This window comes from Pyxicephalus adspersus, chromosome 3, assembly GCF_032062135.1.
Source record: "Pyxicephalus adspersus chromosome 3, UCB_Pads_2.0, whole genome shotgun sequence".
Taxonomy (NCBI): Eukaryota; Metazoa; Chordata; class Amphibia; order Anura; family Pyxicephalidae; genus Pyxicephalus; species Pyxicephalus adspersus.
The window spans coordinates 152,184,915-152,209,539 of NC_092860.1; the positions used below are offsets into that span (position 1 = coordinate 152,184,915).

At 35.8% G+C, this 24,625-nt stretch overlaps 1 protein-coding gene across 1 annotated transcript in view; it reads right to left on the reverse strand.

Annotated features, from left to right (window-relative positions):
• Nucleotides 1–895: 895 nt before the first annotated feature.
• LOC140327530 (maltase-glucoamylase-like) overlaps nt 896–24,625 on the reverse strand; it is a 78,442-nt gene continuing 54,712 nt past the window's right edge. The window contains 23 exon segments of the mRNA XM_072406921.1: nt 896–1,389; nt 4,523–4,687; nt 5,719–5,768; nt 5,904–5,992; nt 6,715–6,839; nt 7,990–8,046; nt 8,545–8,629; nt 9,187–9,335; nt 10,006–10,122; nt 10,222–10,256; nt 10,739–10,872; nt 14,061–14,199; nt 15,171–15,255; nt 16,420–16,536; nt 16,903–16,965; nt 17,889–17,999; nt 18,709–18,837; nt 19,944–20,069; nt 20,161–20,273; nt 20,758–20,854; nt 21,428–21,596; nt 22,647–22,801; nt 23,591–23,791. Coding sequence (XP_072263022.1) covers nt 1,318–1,389; nt 4,523–4,687; nt 5,719–5,768; nt 5,904–5,992; nt 6,715–6,839; nt 7,990–8,046; nt 8,545–8,629; nt 9,187–9,335; nt 10,006–10,122; nt 10,222–10,256; nt 10,739–10,872; nt 14,061–14,199; nt 15,171–15,255; nt 16,420–16,536; nt 16,903–16,965; nt 17,889–17,999; nt 18,709–18,837; nt 19,944–20,069; nt 20,161–20,273; nt 20,758–20,854; nt 21,428–21,596; nt 22,647–22,801; nt 23,591–23,791 — 2,583 coding nt within the window. The 3' untranslated portion in view covers nt 896–1,317.

Here is a 24,625-nt window from a genome sequence, read left to right on the forward strand (position 1 = left end):
TAACACTATAGATATTGTACTGGTTTCTATAGAGCCCTAAATATACCAATCGACACTTTGAAATGGTTGCTGGAGCACACCTCTGCTTTAAATAAAAATCTGGAAGAGGGATAAACAATGTGATATAGGTGTCCAAATGGATGCCTTCCAGGCCAGCCAGTGTTCCTTGTTTTGTGGCCAAACATTCATTGTGGGGAGCCCGCTTTGTAAACTGAATTGTGATTGCAAATTGGTATTGTTCAGCTACTAGAGAATCAAATTGAATGAGTACTGTTCTGGGCAATTGACCTAAATTCAAACCATAACAGCTATGCTATCTGCTCCAGGCATGGATCTTGGATGGATATGAAAATAAGACGAAGCAAACATGTGCCCATCCTGGTTCTGTCCATAGTTGGGGTCCATAGGTGAGGGACTGGGTCTGGCACAGCCTTTTGGGGGGGGGGGACAAGCTGTGGAAATGAGACCATGTCCCTCAACTATGGGCCCTTTTACTGTTGGGGAAAGCCAAGTGTGTTGAGGAGGTTATTGGAATCGGGAAGCCACTTTTAATAAGATTCTTTAATAAGATTATTTCCTATTCTTAGTATAGATTAGGCATTTCTAGAAATAGGGACAATGGATGACAGTATGTATTTTATTGATGACCAGGAAAGAATGTTATTTTTCAATACATGAACAACTATGCTGTTGAGGCCTTAGGAAGGTAGAATAATAAACACCGCAGGAAAGGGTTAGACCAAAGATAAAGAGAGAAAACAGAGAGGCCCAACCTGGTGTAATCACAGCTGATTTTGCAGAGGTTGCTCCCAAAAATCTGAATACTTATCTCTCTGTTTATACAGAAGGTGAAAATATCAAGAAAGTAACATATACCCACAAATGGACAGCAATATTGTTCAAACCATTATTCTTTTATTGGTATTTAAATGATTACATTGTTAAAGATATGTATATCTGTATTACAATATAAAATAGTTATATGTATCACAGAGTCTTTTTAACTTACAAACAACATTAAAAAAATAATTCTGTATTTCACATATTTCATATATTTATTCACTATATAACACACATCTGTATGTCTTGTGTCATATATGGAACTGTTGTTATTGGTAGTCTATTGGATTGCTATAGGGTTAAGAGAGTGAAAAAGGTTTTTTTTTTTTTAATGTAACACCTAAATGAAACTATTTAATTAAAAAAGAGAAATTAGTTTTTAATATAAAAATCTAGCAGAAAGAAGAACAGGTAAAATTCCATATTGTTGGATCTTCAGCTCAAATAACAGTTTCCACAAATAAGGGCTCATTTAAGTTAGGTGTGCCACGTCACACTAATGGGTTGTGCCAGGTTATAATGTTTGTTTGTCAGATGGATTTTCAAAACCTAAAAAGTAAAATAAAGAGCATGTGTTACATTTCAGAATTCATATTGCTGACATGGCAACAACTTTCAATATCGGATCACTTCTTTGCTTTTAGCAGTGTGACATTTTCTCTGATTATTTGCATGCAACCTTATATAAGTGACCGTGGTATCATTTTTCTTTAGGTCAGATAGGGCTTTTATTGGCCATATGTAATGCTTTAAAAGCATTTACAATCATCATTTTAAAACTACCAGTTAATTTTGGCCCTATACTTATGCAAGGCAAGGCAATGTTTAATATTTGTGGCACAGTAGTTGTTTTTGTAGAACTGATGCATGCATTTGTGTTCTGCGTCATAGTATTGTAAGGAAATCAGTGAACATTTGCTGTTATTCTCATCCTCTTATCCTGACACTCAGCATTGAGGTGCTGGTCACCCAGAAGGGATCGGTAAGTCTAGGCAATGGGATGGTGGGGAATTCAGGTATAATTGATTAAGTGACTTATAAGTGACTTTTATTATAGAGCCTGAAGCTGGCCCCATTGGATAATAAAAAAAAAAAAAAATTCATCAGCACTATTGAGTTTGCTGGCATGTTGTTGCTGTTGAGTACCATTTTACAATTACATTTTCCAGGGAATGCTACCAGAGTGCTTCTTTCCAACTGAGCTTAATGATTAAGTGTTTAAATTTCTTTAACCACCTGAGCGATAAGCCCGACCTTGGTACGGGCTTCAAAAAGTTACAATTATCGATAAACCCGAACTTTTCTCACTGTATGAAAATACAGTGAGAAAAGTTCAGGTTTATCGATCACTTACCTGGTCCTGCTGCGATCGTCCATCGGTCGTGTTCCAGCGTCGTCCTCCAGCGTCGGGTGTCCTCCCTGGGAAGAAGAAGCCGACCGGCTTCTTCTTCTAAGCCGGACGGTTTCTTCTCCCTCCGTGCGATGATCCAGCGTCGATCGCAAAAAAAATACTCACCTTCTCCCCGCTGCTCCTCCGGACACGTCTTCTGTCTTCTTTCTTCATCCGGCAAGTGCAGTGACGATCACCGGGGTTTTCCGGTGACGTTGCTGCATGCGTAGGTGCGGGTGGGAGGTGGGGCGAGAAAGTCAAAATTTTGTATTGAGTTCCTTTGCATTGAACTCATTACAAAAATGCTGTATTGAGTCCAATCCAAAGAAATCCTTATATAATATATATATAATTGTATTATATATATATTATATAAGCTACTGTACATTACATTATACACTAATTTTTTTTTTTATTTTTTTTTTAAAGATTTTTTTTAAAGGTTTTTTTTATGTTTTATAAAAAAAAATTATTATTAAATTTTATAAAATTTGGGACATATTTTGGTGAGTTATGCGGTAATATTATAGCCTACAATCTAAAATAAATTTCCATGCAAAAAATGTTTTTTGTTTTTTTTTCCTTTTTGCATGGAAGTTTGGAAAGAATTAGAATACCCGGCGTTCGTGTACGCGTCCCTTGGGGAATCCTGATGATGTCCGTGCGTGCGCCCGTCGATGGGGGTCGTAGCGGGAAATTCAAATATTTTGTATTGGATTCAATACAAAGTTCTGTATCCAGTCCAAAACAAAAAAATACAAAAATTTATTTATATTTATATTTATGTGGTTTTGTCTATAGGTATGTGACGTTGGATGGTTGGACACTAGGGAGGTGTTTTTGAAAAATATATTACTATACAGTATGCCGAATTATCGCATTTTCAGTATTTTTCATTTATTTATGTATTCTTGTTTAGGCTGATTTTTGTGTATTTTCATTTTATTAAAAGTATTTTTTTTTACATGATTGTGTGTTTCAAACATTTTTTATATTCATGATATCTACTAGAACCCTCTTCGGACATATTTCTGTAAGTTACAGGTCTACAATTTAAAAAAAAAAAAAAATTCATTAAAACCTGTAACGCTTTTGGTACAGAAATCTAGACCTCAGTGTAACGCCCAGGTGGTTAATAATATCTAATTTGGAGATTATTTATGTAACATTCATTTATATCCTACATTGCACATCAAAATCTAAAATATTTAATTATTTCATGGGACTCTAAAGGCCAAAAAAATTCAAAATTCAAAAATATCTAATTATGCTGATACATCCACATCTGAATAAAAATTAAATTTGATTGTATTAAATTTGTAAAACACTGTTATTGATAGTAGAATTTGTGTATTGTTTTTAATTATAGTTGTCCCTGTTTTCTTTCCTGACAAAGCAGATTTAGTCTTTGAAACGTGTCGATACAAACAGGGTGCATCCCTTTTTGGGTGACCTGAACAGAATTATCCTTATGCAAGTGTTTGCACGCTTTTAAGAAGTTTTATGTGTTAGTGTTTTTAATGCTATTTATTAAGGGATACGGTTTATAATCAGCAGATATTTTACATTTTGAATTTTTTGGCCTTTAAAATCCCATAAATTTATTAAATATTTTAGATCTTGATGGGCAATGTATTATATTAGGGATGTGGCCTTGTTCAATTAATATAGGTTGGACAAAACCCAAGTATCATTGTCATTCATTTATATCATTCATACTAAATATAGAAAATATATACTAAATTATACCAAATTAATCTAAGGGTTCTTTTTAAAAATAAATAAATCTGACTTCTACCAAGCATTCTCTAGTGGACAGACCATCACTGCAATTGCAAAACATTTAGACTTAGAAGATTAGCGAATGTCAGATTGTCCGCTCTATAAATTATCCCTTACTATCCTTCTATAGTACAAACAAATTATTGTACTACACTCGATCTTATCTATACACTGGCTATGTGGATAGTAGTTCATGAAAAAAACTGGCCAGATGCACTCAGATATACCATGGTAGTTTTGACCATGTTGGAATTTCATAACTGTTTAATCACAATCTTTTGTATAATGCACAATTAGCTGTGTGTGTATAATTCTGGGAGCCAGAAGAAGTTGGCTACTAAGAATGAATAAATTAGCTCCACTCTAATGTCAATTTTACAAGGTAGAGGGGTCATTTGATCCTGCAGGATGGGTTGAAAGGGAGCTGGATGGAGGCATGAATGAATTTTGCATTTTGTTCTCCAATGGGCTTTAAAGACTTTTAATATTTGAAATTCCAATAGTTCTTACCTCATTAACTGCTGTAAAACTGGTAACCACATCTGTTTTGCCACCATATGTAACCGACACAGATTTGGCATTTGTTCCTGGGCCCCAAATGTAAACATATCCAAGAAGTAAAGGATTTGTTGAGGTTAGGTAATTATTAGTTGTTATAGCACTTGACACCGTATTCTATGAAAAGGGAAAAGAAGGTGGTGGAAGAAAATTAAATTCAAACAAAATAGTAACAAGTTATCTGTGTTAGCAAGATGTTTGTGTGTCTTTATTAGTAAGAACAGTATTGATATTTATGCCTGTTTACCATGTCTTACAAAAATAGGGAAACCTTGTCTGTCTATTCTCATTCTCATTCTCATTGGCGAGCAAATCACATTATTTTTATCACAGTTTGAAAAAATGTTTTAGATCAAGCTTGTTCTGTAAAGTATAATTGCATGTCAAAGAACATAATGAGCATTTGTGGTTTAGTTATGATCAGTAAAACAATGTGGTCAAGGGTTTGAAGAAGGATTTTGCTTGGGTTCATCATGACTTTAAGGATGGAGCATCGTCTATCTCATCTTCTGTATCTCAAAACAAATACTATATAACATCTTATATTCACATAAAAAATATTCCTAATTTAAAAAAAAAGTCTTAAGAAAGTTCTATAGTGTTAAAAACACATGCATGATGCAAGTTATTTAAAATATATGATAAATATCTTGTTTCAAAAATAGGTTTGGGTTCTCACATTTTCTGATAAGAAAGTAAAAATAAAAGTAATTATGGTAATTATTAAAAAATTTGACTTTAAATACTAGACCCAAGCTCTAGCTGTTGCTTTTCCTTCTTCTACCGCTATACTTGTTCCTTCTTTTGGGTCCTGCAATGCTCTTCTGTGGCCTTATAATTGAATAACTTCTGTGCACGTGCAGGAGTTGCTTCATCCCTAACAAGCAACTTTATTTTATAGAAATAACCTGGATGCATGCTGTACAACACATGGGCAGTGGAGTATACATAGAGAATTAAACAATACTAAGCCTATAGGATTTTTAGCGTTCCCTGACCGTGCTCTCTGTCCAGTTAATTGGCCATAAAATTAAAAAATAAAGAGAATGTCTTCCAATTAGGTAAATATTCACATACCTAACAAAGTAGGCGACAATTATTTTTTTTGTGCTAAAATGTGTTCAGAAATAAAAAACAAGTAGCTATACCTTATCAGCACTAAAATTTCCCAGGAAATATTTCTTCTTCTCTATTGAATCTGAAAGAAAATATTATTAGTCAGGTTTTACAATAATTTGCATTGAAAAATTTGACAGACTGGATGTACTAAAATTTAGTTATTAATAAAATTATTATTCTCAACTGCTTTTCAATCTTCTTTATATTCACCTACCTATGCTTTCTCCATCATCCCAGAAAAGATTGCCATGTGCTTTGCCATTGTCATCCAGAGCCACCAAAAGTCCCATAAACTTCTTTCGGCTGACAAATCATGTAATAATATTGTTGAATGCACATTTTTGAATAACATTATTTTCTATCTCATACATTTAGATTAGATGCACTTTAGAGTGCATCTAAGTTATCCATCAGTTTCTTTAGTTATATAGTAAGAGTGGTCAGGTGTGCCCATTCCCGAAAAGCCGTGCCCGCCCCACTACACCCCTGCCTATACCCCAGCATTTACAGCTACAGGGGTACCTAAATCTTCTTAGTCTATTCACCATAGGATGTGTCAAAGCAGATTTGATAAGTAATTGAGTTACTTGGATAACTTTAAAAGCTGCGGTATGTTTCTGACACTGGTATGTTTTGGACATTGCATAGGTAGGGCACTGCTTCGTCAGAATCTGCTTGCGTAAGTCTTTGCATCTTTACCTAGCCAGGAGAAGAACAACTGAATGATACTACTAGCTGTACCATGAGCTGGAAGAACCTCCACAGAAACACTGGGCCTGATAATTCAAAGCTCCCAAAGATTGGAGAAGACAAACTATCCTGGGAGAACTGAGAATGGACTTTGTACAGAACTAAAATCTTTTACCAACTAATTGCGAATAGTTTTGCAGAAATCCTTCTCAGGTTTGTTGGATCCCCAAGGTTTGCTTATGATAGTCTATCTTCCCCGGTTTTGATAAACTTTATTATATTAGGCTCATTGTTATATTTCCTTTTGCTAAACAGAAGTTGTATTTTCTACTTACCTGTAAACTGTATTGTTAGCTGTTTCCTGCCATGGTATGATGTATCCACCTCTAACATGGAGATTTATGTATTCAAGTGGAGCTGGCAAATTCACCCATGTACCTCGTGCTTTAACAACTGCACCCTATGACATAACACATTAAACTTAGAAAGAAATCCAATAAGCCAAATTCTATATCCTGATCAGTAAGTAAATAATCTATTCCTATTGTACAAGATCCCTACTGAAGCTTAAGTCTGTTAGGTTTAATGTATCAAAAATGTCTGAATTATCTGTCATGCCCACAGTAAAAAAAAAAAGCTTAAACTAATGGTAAATACCCTGTATTTTTTTTCTTTAGGGGATTAAATAAAAAGCAGTGAATCAAAAAACATTCTTTGGAGAAGAGTCCATTAATGCCATTAAAAACAACTGCACGTAGAAGATTCTCTAGTAGAATTTTTTTTCTAAATGTAAGATTCTAGGTTTAAATGGTCATGATTATTTCTTCACTGGAGGAAAGTAAATATCAAATTATTTGCATAAGAATGAACCCCCTTATAGTTCACACCTGTAAGACATTATGGAGGACTGTCTGCCTTGGCCATAGTGAACTCTACGGGGACAGGCTTTCCCTGATTTAGGAGGACGACACTTTCATGTATTCAATGGGAAGCTCTTGATGCTTGAGTTACCAAGGGTTAGGCAAGTGCTTGCCATGTGGGATTAAGGCGTAGGTTTATCGTTAAGGGTGAGGACCCTATAACCGAGATCATAGCTGTCAATATGAACAAGCTTTAATGTGTTCTAAATCCTTTGCTGCATAATATCACATCAGTAAATAAACATTTTATTCTAAATGTTTTCCACTTATAAAAAAAAGAGAAGCCTGTTTACAAGATTTCCATAACATAGGTAGTGTTAGGTTTCTGGATTCAAACAGAATTGTCCCACATACCAGTTTAAGTGATCATTCTAATAGCCTTAGAACATATTTTACTAGTATTCCACTTTGGGTCTACTTCAAGAGAGCCGCAGACATATGTATTATTATTATTAATATTATTAATAAACAGGATTTATATAGCGCCAACATATTATGCAGCAATGTACAATAAATAGGGATTGCAAATGACAGACTAATACAGACAGTGATACAGGAGGAGAGGACCCTGCCCCGAAGAGCTTACAATCTAGTTCTTTTTTGACTCTTGGAAGTTGGAAATGAATTTATGTAATTATTTATTTTTTTTGGCCTAAAGGTAATTTCTCTAGAAGATAGTTAAAGACTTACTGTGTGATAGTCGTACCAGCGAGTGTTTGGTATATATGCATCAACTGATCTTTGTTTCTAAAATGAATAAAAAAGTATGGCATATAGAAATTAACTTAAACCACATTCAAACTGAACATTTTTTGATTTTATTTATGTAATTCATTTTGATAATATTTTTTTTTTCTTTCAGTAAAACATGGCCTTTGCTTTGTGCTCAAAATCATTTTTATTTTTTGAACAAGAGAAAGTTTATCTTTAACATTCTAAACTATGTCTGCACGCTTTGGAATTCTACTAGGTCAGGGTAGCTATATGGGTCTGATTTGTTAAATCTCTGTAATACTGAACTTGGAACTTGGGCGATCCAGCTAACTGGGAATATACAGTCTGGTATTGAAAACATTGGCCAACTAATAGCAAATGAGTTTCAGGTAATCCATTTACAGTTTTTTTAGATCACCCAGGTTCCCACATGATGATCTATTTTATCCAGTCTTGGAGAGCTTTAATAAGTCAGGCCCATTGTTTTATATTAATTTATGCATCGCAATTCAATGTATTATTTGTACTTACATCCTCTAGAACAGGGCTGATCATAAATGCTGGCCCCCATAAAAACTGCTTGTAAATATCCCAGGTTACTTTATCAGATGTAAACCTAATAACAGGAATAAAAAAAATAATTTAAAATGTTTAAATGGTGCTCGAGAAACCTAATACTACATCAGTTCCCTGCATGTAGATGTGAATATTATTTATGTTGTAGGAGGGAACTGATAGAGGGGACTGAGAAGTCATAGATGGTATATATATATATATATATATATATATATATATATGTATCATGCAGTTGTCATGCAGTCATATATTAAAAGATTTGATTATACCTATAAAGTTCCACCAGAGAATGTATTAAATTTGTTACCTGTTGGGATATGGCACTATGAATGATTGGTACATTACAGTTCTGCATGCCCATCATTGGCTTAATTTAATAATCCGAGGCTACCAATCATCCATACATTTAGGCAGGTCATTAAAAAATAACCTACCTGTCAATATCATAATTGTGGGAACTATATGGATCAAATATTTATGACTGGAACAGTTACATCAAATAACTGGAGGCATCTGAAAGCCTAGCTTTGCACTACCAGCAGTGGATAAATAAAATTTATATTATATTAGTAGAAATGAGAAGAAAACACAACTTACTCATGCAGCAAGGGGCGGATAACGGTGTTTCCTTGGGTGTGTGCTTCAAACATTAGAGTATATAGATATGGAAGAAGCGTGTATCTGATGTTCAGGACATTTCTGGAAATGGTTTTAAAGTTCTCATCAAAGCTAACAGGATCTTGTCTCTAAATGAAATACAAGTCATTCCATAAATACACATTAAACAAACAATAGAAAGGATACCTATCAATACATCACATCAACATTATAGTGAATACAAAACTAGTAACAAATTTGCAAAGCTAAAAAGGTGGCTTGGGATACCACATAATGAAGTTATGAGATAATGTATTTTGGAACAATATAAAATGAATTTGTCATAGTCTTCAGTAGGCTACAGCAGTGGATATATATGTATTCAGGTCAATGCATATGGATGTATAAAATACCCCAGCATAGGGGAATACCCCAGTAGGAAATACCCCAGCATTTTTATCCACATAGCACAAACACGTGACGCTGCAGATGTGAAATCTGTTGGACCACAATGGTCTAATCATGAAATCCAAATACTTGGGGTCAGGAAGTCTGCATAGGTGTTTACCATATGAATAGCTGAAGGTGGGAACTAGTTCAAAAAGGTGGGAATAGATTTTGAAACAGCATTATAAATAAAAGACAAATAGTGTTGAATATTATTTCTTCATGTTTCAGTAAGATATTTATCAGTCATATATATGTTCTAGTTCCCGGTCATAGCGCAACTTGGAAGACATACTGTACCCTTTTACCTCCCACAAGGGATGAACTCATTCAGAATAATGTTACTAGTTTAAACTTAATCAAGCAACATACCATATAACCTTTTCCATTGTGATTTCTAGAATATGGGTAGAATGCTCCCAACTCCATCCACCGAGCACACAACTCATAAGTGGTGTCTCCAAAGAAGCCACAAATATCTGCACCGGTCTAAACGATATAAACAAAATTAAATATATATCATAAGTCATTTGACAGTTTTTTCAAAAGAATATTATTTAGGCTTGAGAAAAATAAAGTTTTACTTACATAGGACATTCCAAAAAGACTAAATTCCATCATACCTGTAAAAAAACAAAAACATATATTTTTACTGTATAATACTGTTATAAAATGCTATTCATGAAGTACATAACATGCATATTGTCTTATTTATTTAGCCCACACCAGAATTAATTTATATGTACTTGAATTCCAGACTTAGTAGGCTCAGAGTACAATAGGGATGAGCAAGAAGGCCTTTGCAGTCTAGCGAAAATTTCCTCGAACTTCCGATGGGTCACCGAAATTTTGGCTAACCGATATCGCAGACCCATCGGAAGTTTGAGGAAATTACAGGATGATTCCCATGGCTGCATTCATTGATGAGCACAGCTGCGGGACTCACTTTTATTAGTTGAAATAATTTGATAAAAAAATGTGCATTTGATATATTAACCTAAAAAATGTTGCTGTTTTTGCATTACATTTGTTGATTGGTTTCCTTTACTACCGTTATTGCCAAAGTAAAAGTTATTTTCCATAAATACTAGAAAAGGCTACTTACCAATGACAGATTTATCTATCTGATTCCAAGCAGCGGTGTTATCTCCAAGCCAGTGACCAATCCAATGTCCAGCTGAGGGGAAGGTGGATCGGCCTACAACAATTCCTCTTTTCCCTGTTATATTGCGCAGAATCCTATTTGCACAGTGGGAAACAAATTAACAGTCAATCATTATTTTAGCAAATACAGTCTGGGCATAACATAACACTAGATATTCCCCACGTAGTTATCCTACGGTCATTGCACCAAAATGACATCATCTGTGTAGAAAAACACAACAACCTCCCTTTGTCAATTTCACAGTACAGTAGTGCTGTTAGCAGCCATATTGCATCGTTAGGTCATTTAATATTCAGAGGGAGAATTGTACATTTAGGAAAAGAAGGAATTTCATTGTTTGCAGCACCCCGACTTGTCATTGGAGTGTACCTGATTCTTCTATACAAAAATTATAGCCTATTGAGAGAAATGTGATGCTCCTCCCAACGAAGATGCATAACAATACCAAGATATATTGTGCAGAATATAACAGAGTATAACATTTTAAAGTAAAGACATCAGTGACCATTGATCTAGCGAACATCCAATTGACTTGAGGCATCAGGAGGGATTTTATTTCCCTGTTGGATTACAATAAACTAGTCTTTAAAAGGCTTTGTTTGCCATTCTCTGGATCGACTATGAATATATGATTTTGTCCGGGATGTGCTAGCTTATAGTATGTTTATTTCTCTAGTGGTTAAACCTGATGGACTTTTATCAATCTTGCAATTATGTAAAAAATCAAATCCAACCCACATCCTGGTGACTCAGCCTTAAAGGAAAGTGATCTTGTTAACCCTTTTAAATAAGGTTGTTCTGTAGAGAGGCTAACAGTCACGGGAACCCTTCTACATCTCTTGTGGCATTGTAAATCAGGGCACTCCTTTTGGAGCCCTGTTTTCCGATTTCTGTAGGAGATTTATAGGCCCTGATTTACTAAAGCTCTCCAAAGCTGGAGAGAATACACTTTCTTCAGTGAAGCTTGGTGATCTAGAAAATCTGGAATAGATTTCTTTAAATCATTTGTTATTTGCTAGCAAATGTTTTGAATCCTGGACCAGATCCATTCCAGGTTTGCTAGATCACCCAGCTTCACTGATCAAAGTGTATTCTCTCCAGCCTTGGAGAGCTTTAGTAAATCAGGGCCATAGTGTTCGAGCAAAACCCCCTCTGGAACTAGCTATTCATTAGCTTTGCCCTCTCTGTTTCGAAATTATGATCTATTAATATATCCAAAATTAGCAACACCAGACTCTAGAGAAATCCATAAGTACCCAAGTACCCAATCACTAAGATGTAATTAATGACCTTAATCTTCAATGATCACTGGGAAAGACTCCTGATCCATCTATCCATCACTCTTTACTCTCCTTTTTATAGCCCTTGTAAAATCACACCCACTTTTTACTAGTTTTGTTTTTTATTTACACAGTTACATGTAAATCAGGTTGAAAAAAGACAGAAGCCCATCAAGTTCAACCGCTAGAAAAAAATATCCCAGATATAAAACCCTGTGCAGTGGTCCCCAACCCCCGGGACAGGTGGAAATCCTTGGCAGGGCAATTGGGGGGCCGCAAAGGAGAGGAGGCAGAAGCACCTGAGTCCTATGAGAAAATATTCCCTTTGCAATGTTTTCTACTGTCTTTTATCTTTTCTTCTATCTTTTCTATGAGATCGAGCTTAAGTGTGACCTCCCCGAGAGTGGGCGTGTCCTATAGACCTCGAAGATCAGCAGTCCACGCCCACTTTGCACTTTGAGATTATCCCGCCCCTTGTACACCAGCAGCATGAGAGCTGTGTCAGTGTCCATGCTGCTGTCATTACCAGGAATGTATAAACATTCATATCTTCTACACCGATTGATGTAGAAACTTGAAATTTGTAGGGTACACAGGGGACCCTGAGAGCTGATAATAAACTTAATGTCAGCCCTATGAACTAAGTTGCCAGATCCGAGGTTCAAAACATAAAATCCCAATAAGAATCAGAGATCTTTTCTCATTAAATGCGAACTGAAGTGAAAATAAAAAAGACAATTTTATTTGCACAGATACGTGATGTATGCTGCTGTATATTGTTAAAAAAAAACTGGCCACTTACCTTCTTTGAACCCCAATTACTCTTTAACAGTGGAGAAATGGAAATATAAGAAAAGTGGGGGATTCTTGTGGCTACCCCCCCCCGCACAAAAACTTCATCACTTCAACTATGCTATGGTGCCCTGTCACATAGAAATGTCTCATGTTCTTTGAACCCTAATTTCTCATGAATGGGGGTCTATAGGTATATTGAAATATAGGTGCAAGGAGGGGATTCTTATGGCTAACTACCCCTAAAAGTTTATTGCTGCGGCGCTATCACATCACAGTGGTAGCATAAGCGGCCCTCCTTACACTGCTCTAAAGCTAGTGACAGTGTGACCGCAGGAGCGCAAGCAGTGGGAGCTCGGGCGGCTTTTCTCACCCACTTACACAGGTTGAGAATGGCACCGCAATGTAAGTAAGGCTTACACGTCTCTGCCATTCCCAGCAGCTCTGCCACCTGACAGCACAGCAGCTCTCTTACACTACTCTGCTATTCTCAGCTAGTGTGCGGACAAGAGGCCGAGCTGCTGAGAATAGCAGAGTAGAGTAAGCTGTACATATACCGGACCATGGCACTATTTTATTCTATGTTACCAGGCCCTGCTGTCAGATAGTTTGGGGACCCCTGATCCTATGGACATACCTTGTTACATTGTTACCTCCCTTTTTCTCCTTTCTTTTTTTGCACCTTAATATACTATTCTATGTAGCAAATATAGATAAACATATATCTGCTTAGGTTAAAGTTTAAGGCTTCAGTTCTTTGAAGTTTCCGAACAATGTAAAAGTGAGTACCTAAAGTAAATCTTGGGTGACAATATTCATAAACAAAGCCAACAGGTTCATCTTGATGCAAAAATACCCTATATTTTTGGCAGTATTTTCAAAAACTCTGTTGGATTGGGAGTTGTAAATATGATTTCTCAACAGGAGTCAGGCATGGGACCTGGTATCATAAAGTATGATATAGAAAGGAGAAGCTGTATGTTTTCCCTAGCAAACCAAGCTGTATGGCTAGTTAAAATCCAAGGGGAGCCCTACACTTGTTAAATAAAAAATTACACCTTCTACAGCTTTGAGGCATTGATCCCAGTATGACACAGAAGTAAATAGTAATAGACAAATTTGCAAATGAATTAATGTAAAAAAAATACTATAATTAGGAACATAAATACAGCTTAACCTATTTAGCTTACTCAAATGTTGGCCTGGCTTGTGACCATCCATAAAGATTGTGAACATCATAGTGCCTCACTGGAGTGCCATCAGGAAGGAATTGCTGACTTTCCATGCATAGTGTCTTGTGACTTAATCCCATGTGTTTAGAGTCCAGAGCTGCAAAACAATAAACATTAAACTAGTGTCTTTGGTAAAGTTTAAATTTTCTATGAAAACAATGGCCCTGATGTATCGAAGTTCTTTAAGGCGTGAAAGGATACACTCATCAATGTGAGGCTGGGTGACCCAGCAAACCTGGAATGGATCACCCAGTATCACTGATGAAAGTGTATCCTCCCAAGCCTTGGGGAGCTTTAACAAACCAGACCAATTAATGGAACCTTGCACTGTTTTACATGGCCCATACTTTTTGACCCCTCCTCTTAGGGAACCTCTAGCTCTGAAACCACATTTGTATTCTCCCTAGTGCCTCAGAAGCTCACCCAATGTGTGGCAAAATTAAGGTACCACCTGCGATCAGGCCTTCTGGTTAAGGTATACATGGCATGTTGCCATCAATGAGATTCAGTAACAGAGACATGTGCACAACCAAGTAAGCTGGGATGGCAATGCTTGCAAAGAAATAGCAGTTGAGGAACTACAGCTCATCAACCAAAAGAAGGGCTTGGTATCAAACAGCTAGTAGGAGAAAAGTTGCCAGAAACCTTATCAGCAGTCAATTGTACATGACCATTGTACTTTGATGAAGAGAAGAGCGCCTGAGAGACAAAGAGTTGGCACTGGTGGACATAGAAGGTGGAAAAGAAGGGAAGATAAGAGCGGGACTATGCAGCATGGAAAAGTCAACCAGGACAAGGAGCTCCTGCAGTCTCTCTCTCTCTTTCATCTACTTAGAAGAGCAACAGCCCCAAATGTAAGCCCAATGGCATATCAAAAGGTGAAGTTACAAAGCTGTCTAAGCCAGAGAAAAGCAACATCAGACAAGATTTTCAAACAGCACCCTGTCTTTTCCCCTCTGTGCATGTATGCAGTCCACCCTATAAATCTATGATGCCTGGTCAGGTAATAGGTTCTAGATAGATAAAGAGTGCAAATTAAAAATATCCAGTATAAAATAAAGTTCTTACATGGCATATACGGAGGGAAGTTCAAGGTCTGGTTTCGGCAACCAATTGCTGATCCGTGAACAAAAGATGCTGGTTCATTCATATCCTGTAATAAAATATACAACATATTAAGGATGGGGGTTCTAATTTGACCCACGATGGGATTTGAGGATTGTGGGGGTGAATAAATTTATGGGGAAGCTTTGACGGACTGAAATTTAAAGGACCCATAATGCATTTCCTGAACTTTAAAAAAAACACTAGGGAGGAGCACAAATCGCCACAATGGTAGTGTGTGTTGGGGCAGTGTAGGGAAAGCTGGTAAAGAAGTGCTTCATTGTGTTTGCTCATTTTGGACAAATAATGGATTCATATTTGAAGTAATTGTGTATTTTAAAAGATCTTTTACCTACATATTGTATTTTTATTTTTTTTACATTCCCCCCCCCCCCCCCGTTGGATTTTAATTATTTGTGTCCTATAGTCTGTCAGACTTTAAATGAGATTTAGTTGAACCCAAACAGGTTATGAAGAAGGAATTCAAAAAACAGGATAAATAAATAGGTGGTAGGTGAAGCATTATATAATATGGAATTGAAAGGTGGATGAATGGTTGGATTGATACATTGGGCCTAGTTTTTAAAGATCTCCAAGACTGAAGAATATAGACTATCTATGGGAGAATGCATTTCTTGAAAACTATTTGCTACTTGTTCACAAATATTTTCAGTCCTGAACCTCCCATGTTCTCCCATGATAGTCGATCTTCTCCAGTCTAGGAGAGAATCAAATAAATGAGGCCTATTATTTTCATTTTGCTATGTAAACTGTTTAAATATTTAGATGGCATTATATTCCTAAAATAAACTAATGCATGGTATTGAAGAACTTTATATCCAAATACACTAGAGAGTGCACTTTAGAAATCTTGCATATCTCCTAATTGTTACTCCTGAAAATAGAACTGCTAACTTATTAAGACTATAATAAAACATATTGAGCAAAAATTATAAACTGAAAAAATTGAAACTTTTAACATGCAAACAGTTAGAGATTTGTAAGACTTTGATGGTAAGTAAAAGAACACATCTTTCTCTGCTGTAATATAGCTGTAAAATAGAGCTGCTTTACTGATGGAGTGAGCAGATCATCAATTCCGTCAATCATTCCGTCAAGACCAATTCAGCAAAGGCTTTAGAGCATCTCTAATGATTTCCTTATATCTGTACATCAAACAATGTAAATATAATGAAATAAAATCAAGACTTACAATCCATAGGCCATCAAATCTAATAAACTTTTCTCTGTATTCTCGAACTTCTTGTTTCCACCATTCTGTGGTGACATTCTTGAAGAAATCTGGGAATGCTGTGTAGGCTCTAAATCGCTAAAAATATAAAAACACAATGACAGCATGTATAAATGTGTAACACTAAGCCAATCAATATAGGCAAACTATGATATATTTAGCCAGATCTGCTTATCTCTTTGAAGCTTGCTAATCTTTTCTAAATTTACCAAACATTTTTATATATGTTTGTAATTCCACTGTAAGGTGGTAGATTTTTCTTTAAAATTGTACAATATAAGAAATGTTAACACCGGCATGTAAAACCAGTTGCCAGCAATTATATCTGATTATCAAGCAAATATGATTTTTCAAAATAGATATAAATTCAAAATTCAGATCTACGATTAGGTAAATATACATTGATATTCATTCTATAATATTTAGATTTAGATGTCTGCATACCTGAACTTGTGTGTCCCAGTCGAGTGAATTATCAACCTGAATGTTAGGTATGTCTGGCCAGACCTAAAAAGAATAAAAGTTCAGGTTTAATTCAAATGAGACATTTTTCATAAACATTGTCTGTCTATCTATCTATCTTACAACAATTATATGTTCTTACCTGACAATATAAAAATTGTAATAATATTACTTGTATTTATTATACAAGTAACTAATATTTATACATAATATTAATACAACTAACTTGTATTTATATAGCTCCAACATTATACAAGGAGCCTTAGAAAGTCAATAGTCATGTCACTGACTTTCCCTACAAGGAGCTCACAATCTAATGTCCCTACCATAGTTACATGTCATTAACACAACCTATGAATAATTTTGTGGGGAATCAAATTTACCTAGCTGCATGTTTTTGGGAAGAAACTGGAGTAACTGGAGGAAACTCACACAAACATAGGGAGAACATACAAATTCCCTGCATATAGTGTCCTGGCTGAGATTGGGGGCGTAATTCTTACAAATTCAGAACTTTCTTGCATTCTGTCACTCTATACCTTAACCAAAAAACTGAAAATTCAGAGAACATTTTAGCTTTTTAAGAATTACCAGTAACTTATACATTTTTTAGGAAAACTGAATAGTGATGTTCAAGAGAAGTATGGTATAAATTTCTATAATATACATTACAATTATGAATAACTGTGAGTAGGTAAATATTTAAGAACACTCAAGACCCATTCACACTTTGCTGTTCTCATACACTGAATGTGCAGAAACAAGAATGAAGAGAAAAAAGCAGCATTTTTTAAACTATAAACCCCACAGTAATTTGTTATCATGCATCCTGATGCGAATTCAAAGCTGCATAGCTTTGTGCTTTGTGTCATTCAAAATGTATTGCATGTTGCGATTCAGCCCTAAAATATGCTTCAAAATATAGATACGCCTTATTTAACTTGTGAAATTGTGAGTTTGGTACATACCTTGCCCCATACAATGTCTCTCTTGTCATCCCATTTAATAAACACATCTTGATCTTTTCCTCTTGTAAAAGCTGGATAAGGTTTAGTCTCATTTCCTGGAATTGCTGGATCCTAGAATGGTTTAAAAAGATATTCAATGTTTTGTTTATGGACCATAACACTATGTCCAGTTCTATATTCCTCCAAAATGCTGCCAGAGTTGTAGAAATCCCAGATTCCTTCTTATTCTACCTTAAGGACCTGGTTCAACCTTTTATCTACCTACCAGAAATATTCTTTTCCATATCTTTCCTCCTTGCCTTCAGTCCTGCCTATTGTCCAGGCTCATCTCCTGTGCCAAAATCACTTATTCTAACATTACTCCACTCCAAGAACTTCTTAGTTCTTATTACATATTAGAAGCTTGTACAAATCAGATGGAGCCTTCTGCATATACATAAACATCTAGCCTTCCATGCCCAGCATGACTGTCCCAGGCCCACTCCTTACATTTATTAGCATTTACTTATTTTATTTAATGGAGGCTTAAAATTACATGTGGGCTGTGCAACAGCTTCTGGATTGCAAGGACGCTATACACAGAATGAACTATCAGCATTGTATGGAGAAACCACACACCAAGTGATGGCATCATTGGGTCTAAAATGGGGTATTAAATGTTAAATGTTAAGTCTAATCATGTTTGTGCTATGGCCATTTAATTATCATCTGTAATTAGCATTTCTTTCCTGTATATAAGAAATGTTTGCTGATTCTAGAGCTGCAGGTTTTATGCTTGTCTAGGCAACATTGCTACCAGTATTGGATTTATATATCATACCAGCAAGATGAGGACTCTCATTCCATCCGATCTGATTTTATCAAAAAAGTTGGGGAGGCTTGAAAATTTTTCACCCAATGTGAAATCCATTTGTCTTTCCATGTAATCAATGTCAGCATATTGCACATCCTGATAGGACAATATAGACATATATTAGGTGCACAGAAATGATCTTTTATGGTAATACAAGTTTGTAAGAGGATTTAGAATGCAAGTATTTATACATAGGTCACATTGTACAGTAATGTGGCTGCCAAGTTGTAAGTAGTGTTTTTAACCATAGCCTGGTCTACAATAGGACTGGTGAAGCCAGTCAGAAATTTCTGGGCTCCATACTGGATAACATTCCTGGCCCCCCTCCTGCAAGTTATAACGTTACATTGGAAAAGTTATGTTCCTTTGATCAGAGGCTGCTACAAAAGTCCCTTGTCTCCCTCCCTGACCCTGAGTAAAAAATAGCCATTCCTATGCAGCAAAAAGTTGCATGACATACATAGAAGTTAAATTGAGAATCAATATATCTATTCAACATGCAATGTGTGTGTAGTTTTGGCATGACTCATGTTTAATTTTATCCGGCCAAGGTTTCTTTTTTCCTAGTTGTTACTACTTGTTGAATCTATGTGCATGGATATAGAGCACCTTTCAGTTTGGTGCAATTATCCTGAACTAAGTTATATAAGTAATTGTTTATTGTGATAATGGTCATCAGTTGTGTATCAATTTCATTATCCTATATTCTTGTAGGAAAGGAGTAGAACTTATAGGAAGGGTCTGGTAAGCTTTGCTGCTTGATAAGCCCTTTTTGAAATTGTGATGGTTACAGAAAGTTTAGAATGGACAATTGGCAAAGTAGTAATAAAGTATATGTCAAGCCAAACTTTTTTATCAGATCAAGGAGTTGAGTGGGGTGAAAGCCCGTAGGGTTATTTCTCTTGTCTGGGTCATTGCTAGAAGTGTCTTCCTATTTCTTGTTCTGCTGACAAGATGAAGGACACTCCCAAAGAGCCACATTTTAAAATTCTTTTAGACTTAAAGTTCATAGGTACAATTATAATACAAACATATTATACTATGGACTACTATGTGTTAGGGTCAGATGACCTATTCACCTAAACGATTTTGCTACTTCATGGCGGCACACAAAAGAAATGCATGTACTTTTCTGATAATAATAAAATTGTTTTTCACATTATTCGTTATGCCACCATCATCTGAGACTCCTGGTCACTTACATATGGAATCTGAGCAGCCACCATATCATTATAGAGCTGTTCTATTTCACTGTCACTGTTATATCCATAGCGGGATAACTGGAAACCAAGAGACCAATAGGCTGGCATAACAGGGCGCCCTATAAGCTTCAAAAAAAAGAAAAAAAAAAGTTATAAGATGACATAAACACATAAACAGAGAGCAGAATGGAGCTATGTTGTGAACTTTAATTCTTACTTTAGTATACTGCTGAACTACACTTTCAGGTGTTGGACCCAACATGATGAAGAAATCTAAAATTCCACCTATTGTGCGATATGTTATAGCTGGGGTTGGCTGTAGGAATATATCTGAAAATAAATACATAAAACATTTTTACTATTTATTTAAAGGAAAAATTACAAATAATAAAGAATAAACATCAGGAAATTGCTACATAAAGTAGAGGAAGCCAGTCTTTGCCCAAATATTTACCTTGTCATTTTTTATTTGAAAATAAATGGTGGAATTTGGTTTTGTATATAGAAATGGAACAGGAAGATTTAGGGTAGAAAAAAAAATCTAACCCTAAATAGTGTATATTTTACAAGAGAATAGGGGACCTCTAAGCTTTATGGATGGGGCTTCTGATGCTATGATTATCCAGCATGTGAGCAGTCTTAGGGCATCACTGAAGTCTAAGTTTAAACATAGCTAATGTCCATTTTATAAAAACTAAAAACTAAAAATAATATATCTATGAAACTGTTGCTCAAAATAAATAAAAACATACTAGAGCACAGATTATGGATGGAAAAATCTGACTGATTATCAGCTGCAGTCATATTGAATTACCCATAGCATTGCTGTTAAGCAGGAACACTCCATGTGCATTGCCATCATCTTCAAGTCCCATGTAGAAGGGATGTAATCCATATGAATTTCTTTTGTTCTGCACAGAAAAGCATCAAATGTGAGGGACATGGACTTACTAGTTAATATTTAGTGGTACAGAGTTGAGTTGGCCACTTGAAGTGGTAACAATGCCCTGCATTTATAATTTGTATCTACAGTTATATTATCCACTTGTGAAATGCAAATGCCTGTTCAGTTCAAATAAACTATATATATATATATATATATATATATATATATATATATATATATATTAGTTTGAGTTATATAAGACATGTGCTACAATACTATGCATGAAATGATTTACATTACATAAACTATACAATACCTGCCACTAGAAAGTTTTTTACCACTTGCTGAGAATATGTAAATGCTCTCTATAATCAATATATGTTCATGCTATGTGTCCGTAGTCTGGGTACTTAAACAATTATGACAATGCTTTATAATATTCTGTAAAAACATATATAAAAATCTGAGTCTTCCACTCAACGACAGATGTTTAAATATTGCACTTTCTGAAATATGTGTATCCTGGCATGGTTTATATGAATTTTTAATGGTATTTATTTTAATATACATACAGTAAACTGATTTAAAAAGTACTTACTCCGGGAGGTTGGTCTTTAGCAAAATATCCCCATGTGTTCCAATCTAGGTTAATTCTGTATGATTCATGTTCTGTCTCTCCAAGTCCATAGATATAAGAAGACGGCAACCGATTTGAAATTTGGATAAACATGTCTGAGAAGGTAAATCCAGGAAGTTGAGAATTCCATCTGAAGAATAAAAAGTCACTCGTAAATCTTCATGCATGGTATTTCTATATAATATATCAATGGGCTTTAGATTTTACATTGTTTTCAAACTTATAATACTATAGAGATATTTTGGACATGAGCATTACATAAAAGTATTCATGTTCCCTTCTATTATGTGTTAATTTCCCCACCTCCTAGATTGTAAGCTTTTTGGGGCAGGGTCCTCTCTTCCTGTGTCACTGTCTTTATTTGTCTGTCATTTGCAACCCCTATTTAATGTACAACGCTGCGTAGTATGTTGGTGCTATATAAATCCTGTTTATTAATAATAATATTAATAATAATAATAATGTCAACTGGGACAATGATGAGAAACAAGGTTTGTATTTACAATAAACTTGAACTACCATTCACATTTTTTATTTTCAGCTTTTATAAATAATATCTAGTAAATTAAGATGATCAAATTTGTACTAAAATGTATTACATATTCTATAACAGGGATCACAGCAGGCATTTACATTAGAAAACACAGAGCCAACCCTCAAAGACAATGTAACTCTTCAACATTTACAAGAGTTGCATCATCGGTGGCCATCCAATGGTCAAAGAAGATTGCCATCTGATCGGAAGTCTGGGGTGTCTGAAGTCTGGCGTGGGGAAGATGGTGCCTTCCAAGGATTTATGAAGGTCTATCCTTAGCCTTAGATCCCCAACACTCTCTCTTAAAGCCATTTCAGACAGCAGTTTCTGCTGCAGGCCCCATGATGATGAACCAATTTGTGCATGAGTTTGCACGTGGTTGAGGTGGATCACGATGTGGTTCCTGAAGTGACAAAGTTAATTCTGGCCACAAGGTTGCCTTTTGTTCTCAATAGCAAAAAAACACACCACAACTGCAAGGGCACCAAAATCAAATGTCTTAGCCTGCAGTATGCTTTGCCATTTTTGGGCACATAGCCGCAGTTTACTGTGCTACACCGAGCAGCTAGCCATGCGGTATGCAAATATATAAATGCATCATTACAGGATTGCTGTTACACATGAGGTGTAATGATCAGCACTTACACGACTGTTCCAGTGCTCCGTCTTCTTATTACTATTCCAAATGGATTGTTGGCAATTTCTACATCATACAATCTTCTTTGTTGTGTGCTTGTTGGATTGCTTGGAATATTTAATGGAATTGGAACTTCATATCTTTTGTAATTTGGATCAATTATCTGTAAAAGTTCAATATTAAATGAATAACCCTAAATATTTAGGAGACCACTCATATAAATATATCAGTTCAGACGTTGGTCATCTCTGCCAAGGAGTAAAAACATAATTCTTATCTTCTAAATGATGATTGTTATTGCATTTTTTAATTGAATTTAGAGGAAAATATAATTAATGAAGTAGTGTGAAATTCATTACAACAAATACAAAAAAAAAAACACACACTCACCTTTGCATAAAAAGAATGAACATTTTGACTTCAGTTTCAATAGTTTAAAAAAAATATTAAATTTTACTGGTCCTTATTATAACTCAAGTTAACCAGTTAAGGGTATTACTTGAATGACAAACTTTCTGCATAATACACTAACTACAAGTAAATTTGTAAAAATGTGATACGTGATTTAATTTGTTTCTAGAGTGAGGGGGGGGGGGGGCAGTAAGTGGTAGAGTAGTATCATTCAATTTTAAATCTGTAGACTCTGTGGCCCTGATTTAATAAAGCTCTCCAAGGCTGGAGAGAGTGCACTTTCATTAGTGAATCTGGGTGATGCAGCAAACCTGGAATGGATCTGATCCAGGATTCAAAACATTCGCTAGCAAATGATTTTAAGAAATCCATTCCCAGTTTTCTGGATCACCCACCCACTGATGAAAGTGTATTCTCTACAGCCTTGGAGAGCTTTAGTAAATCAGGGCCTGTGTCTTGGTTGGAGTGACCAAACAGTTGGCAAAGGCACCTAATCTCCAGGCAGGTCTGAACCTAACTTAATACATTAAATCAACATTACCTTAAACTGAAGCATATTATCTTCATGGTAGGTGACAGTTACATGAAGGTTTTGTATTGATGGTGAGATGTCATAACGTAGAGAGGGTGAAGGGTTACCAAGACTTGCAGTAATTCCTGTAGGTGTGTTTTGAATATCGGTGGCTGAATATCCAAAGTTATTTGGGTAGAAGCACCAAGGTACTTTAGGAGTATCTGAAGGCTATAAACCAAACAGTAAGACAAAAAAAATGGTAAGATCACATTTTGGCATACTGAGGGCTACGGCAATACAGTAATAACATCAGTGTCAGTTACTAACTGGTGAAGATTGATTGTTTACAAGTGCCCAATGCCTTGTTCACATTAAACCCTTGTCAACCAAGACCAAATATCATCTGTGATCAGAGACATCTAACAGCTTACACCCGCTATTGTCCTCCTCCATTCCCTCTCCATGAAACAGTATAGGGCTCTCTGTAGAGTTCTTTTTTATTTAATTGTTGCTAGATATGAATAATACCTTTTGTTTCCAGTGATAGTCATTGAGTGCATGTATGTAGTGTAAACTTGGGAACCAATTGGAGTGATTTATTAGCAGGTAGCACGTTCTCCCCTAGGAACACGAACCTGTGTTCATTTTCAATTCCAAATTGAAAGATATCTGTGGTTGAAAATGTAAACAAGTTGTGTAATGGGACATTTAATTTTACAGTGTTAGATCATAATGTCTTTAAATGTAATGTGCAGTAAGTTGGTAATACTCAAATATTCTGCTTGACGTAACTACTTTAATTCTACACCAATCCTCCTAGTCCTGTGAGTATTTAAAGCTTTGTTCTCAGTTGTAGGCAGCAGTGTGGGGTCATCTGGACTTAAAGTAGGGATCAGTGGCGGAAGTAGCTAACAGTGGGCCTCTGTACAGAACTGATCGGGCCCCCTTTGCAGAATTGACATGGAGCCCCTGTAAAAGCCCATGTTGTCTGAGAAGGGTACAGGACCATTATGAACCCGCACACTTTGAACCTCCCTATGCCCCCCCCCCCCCCCCCCCCCC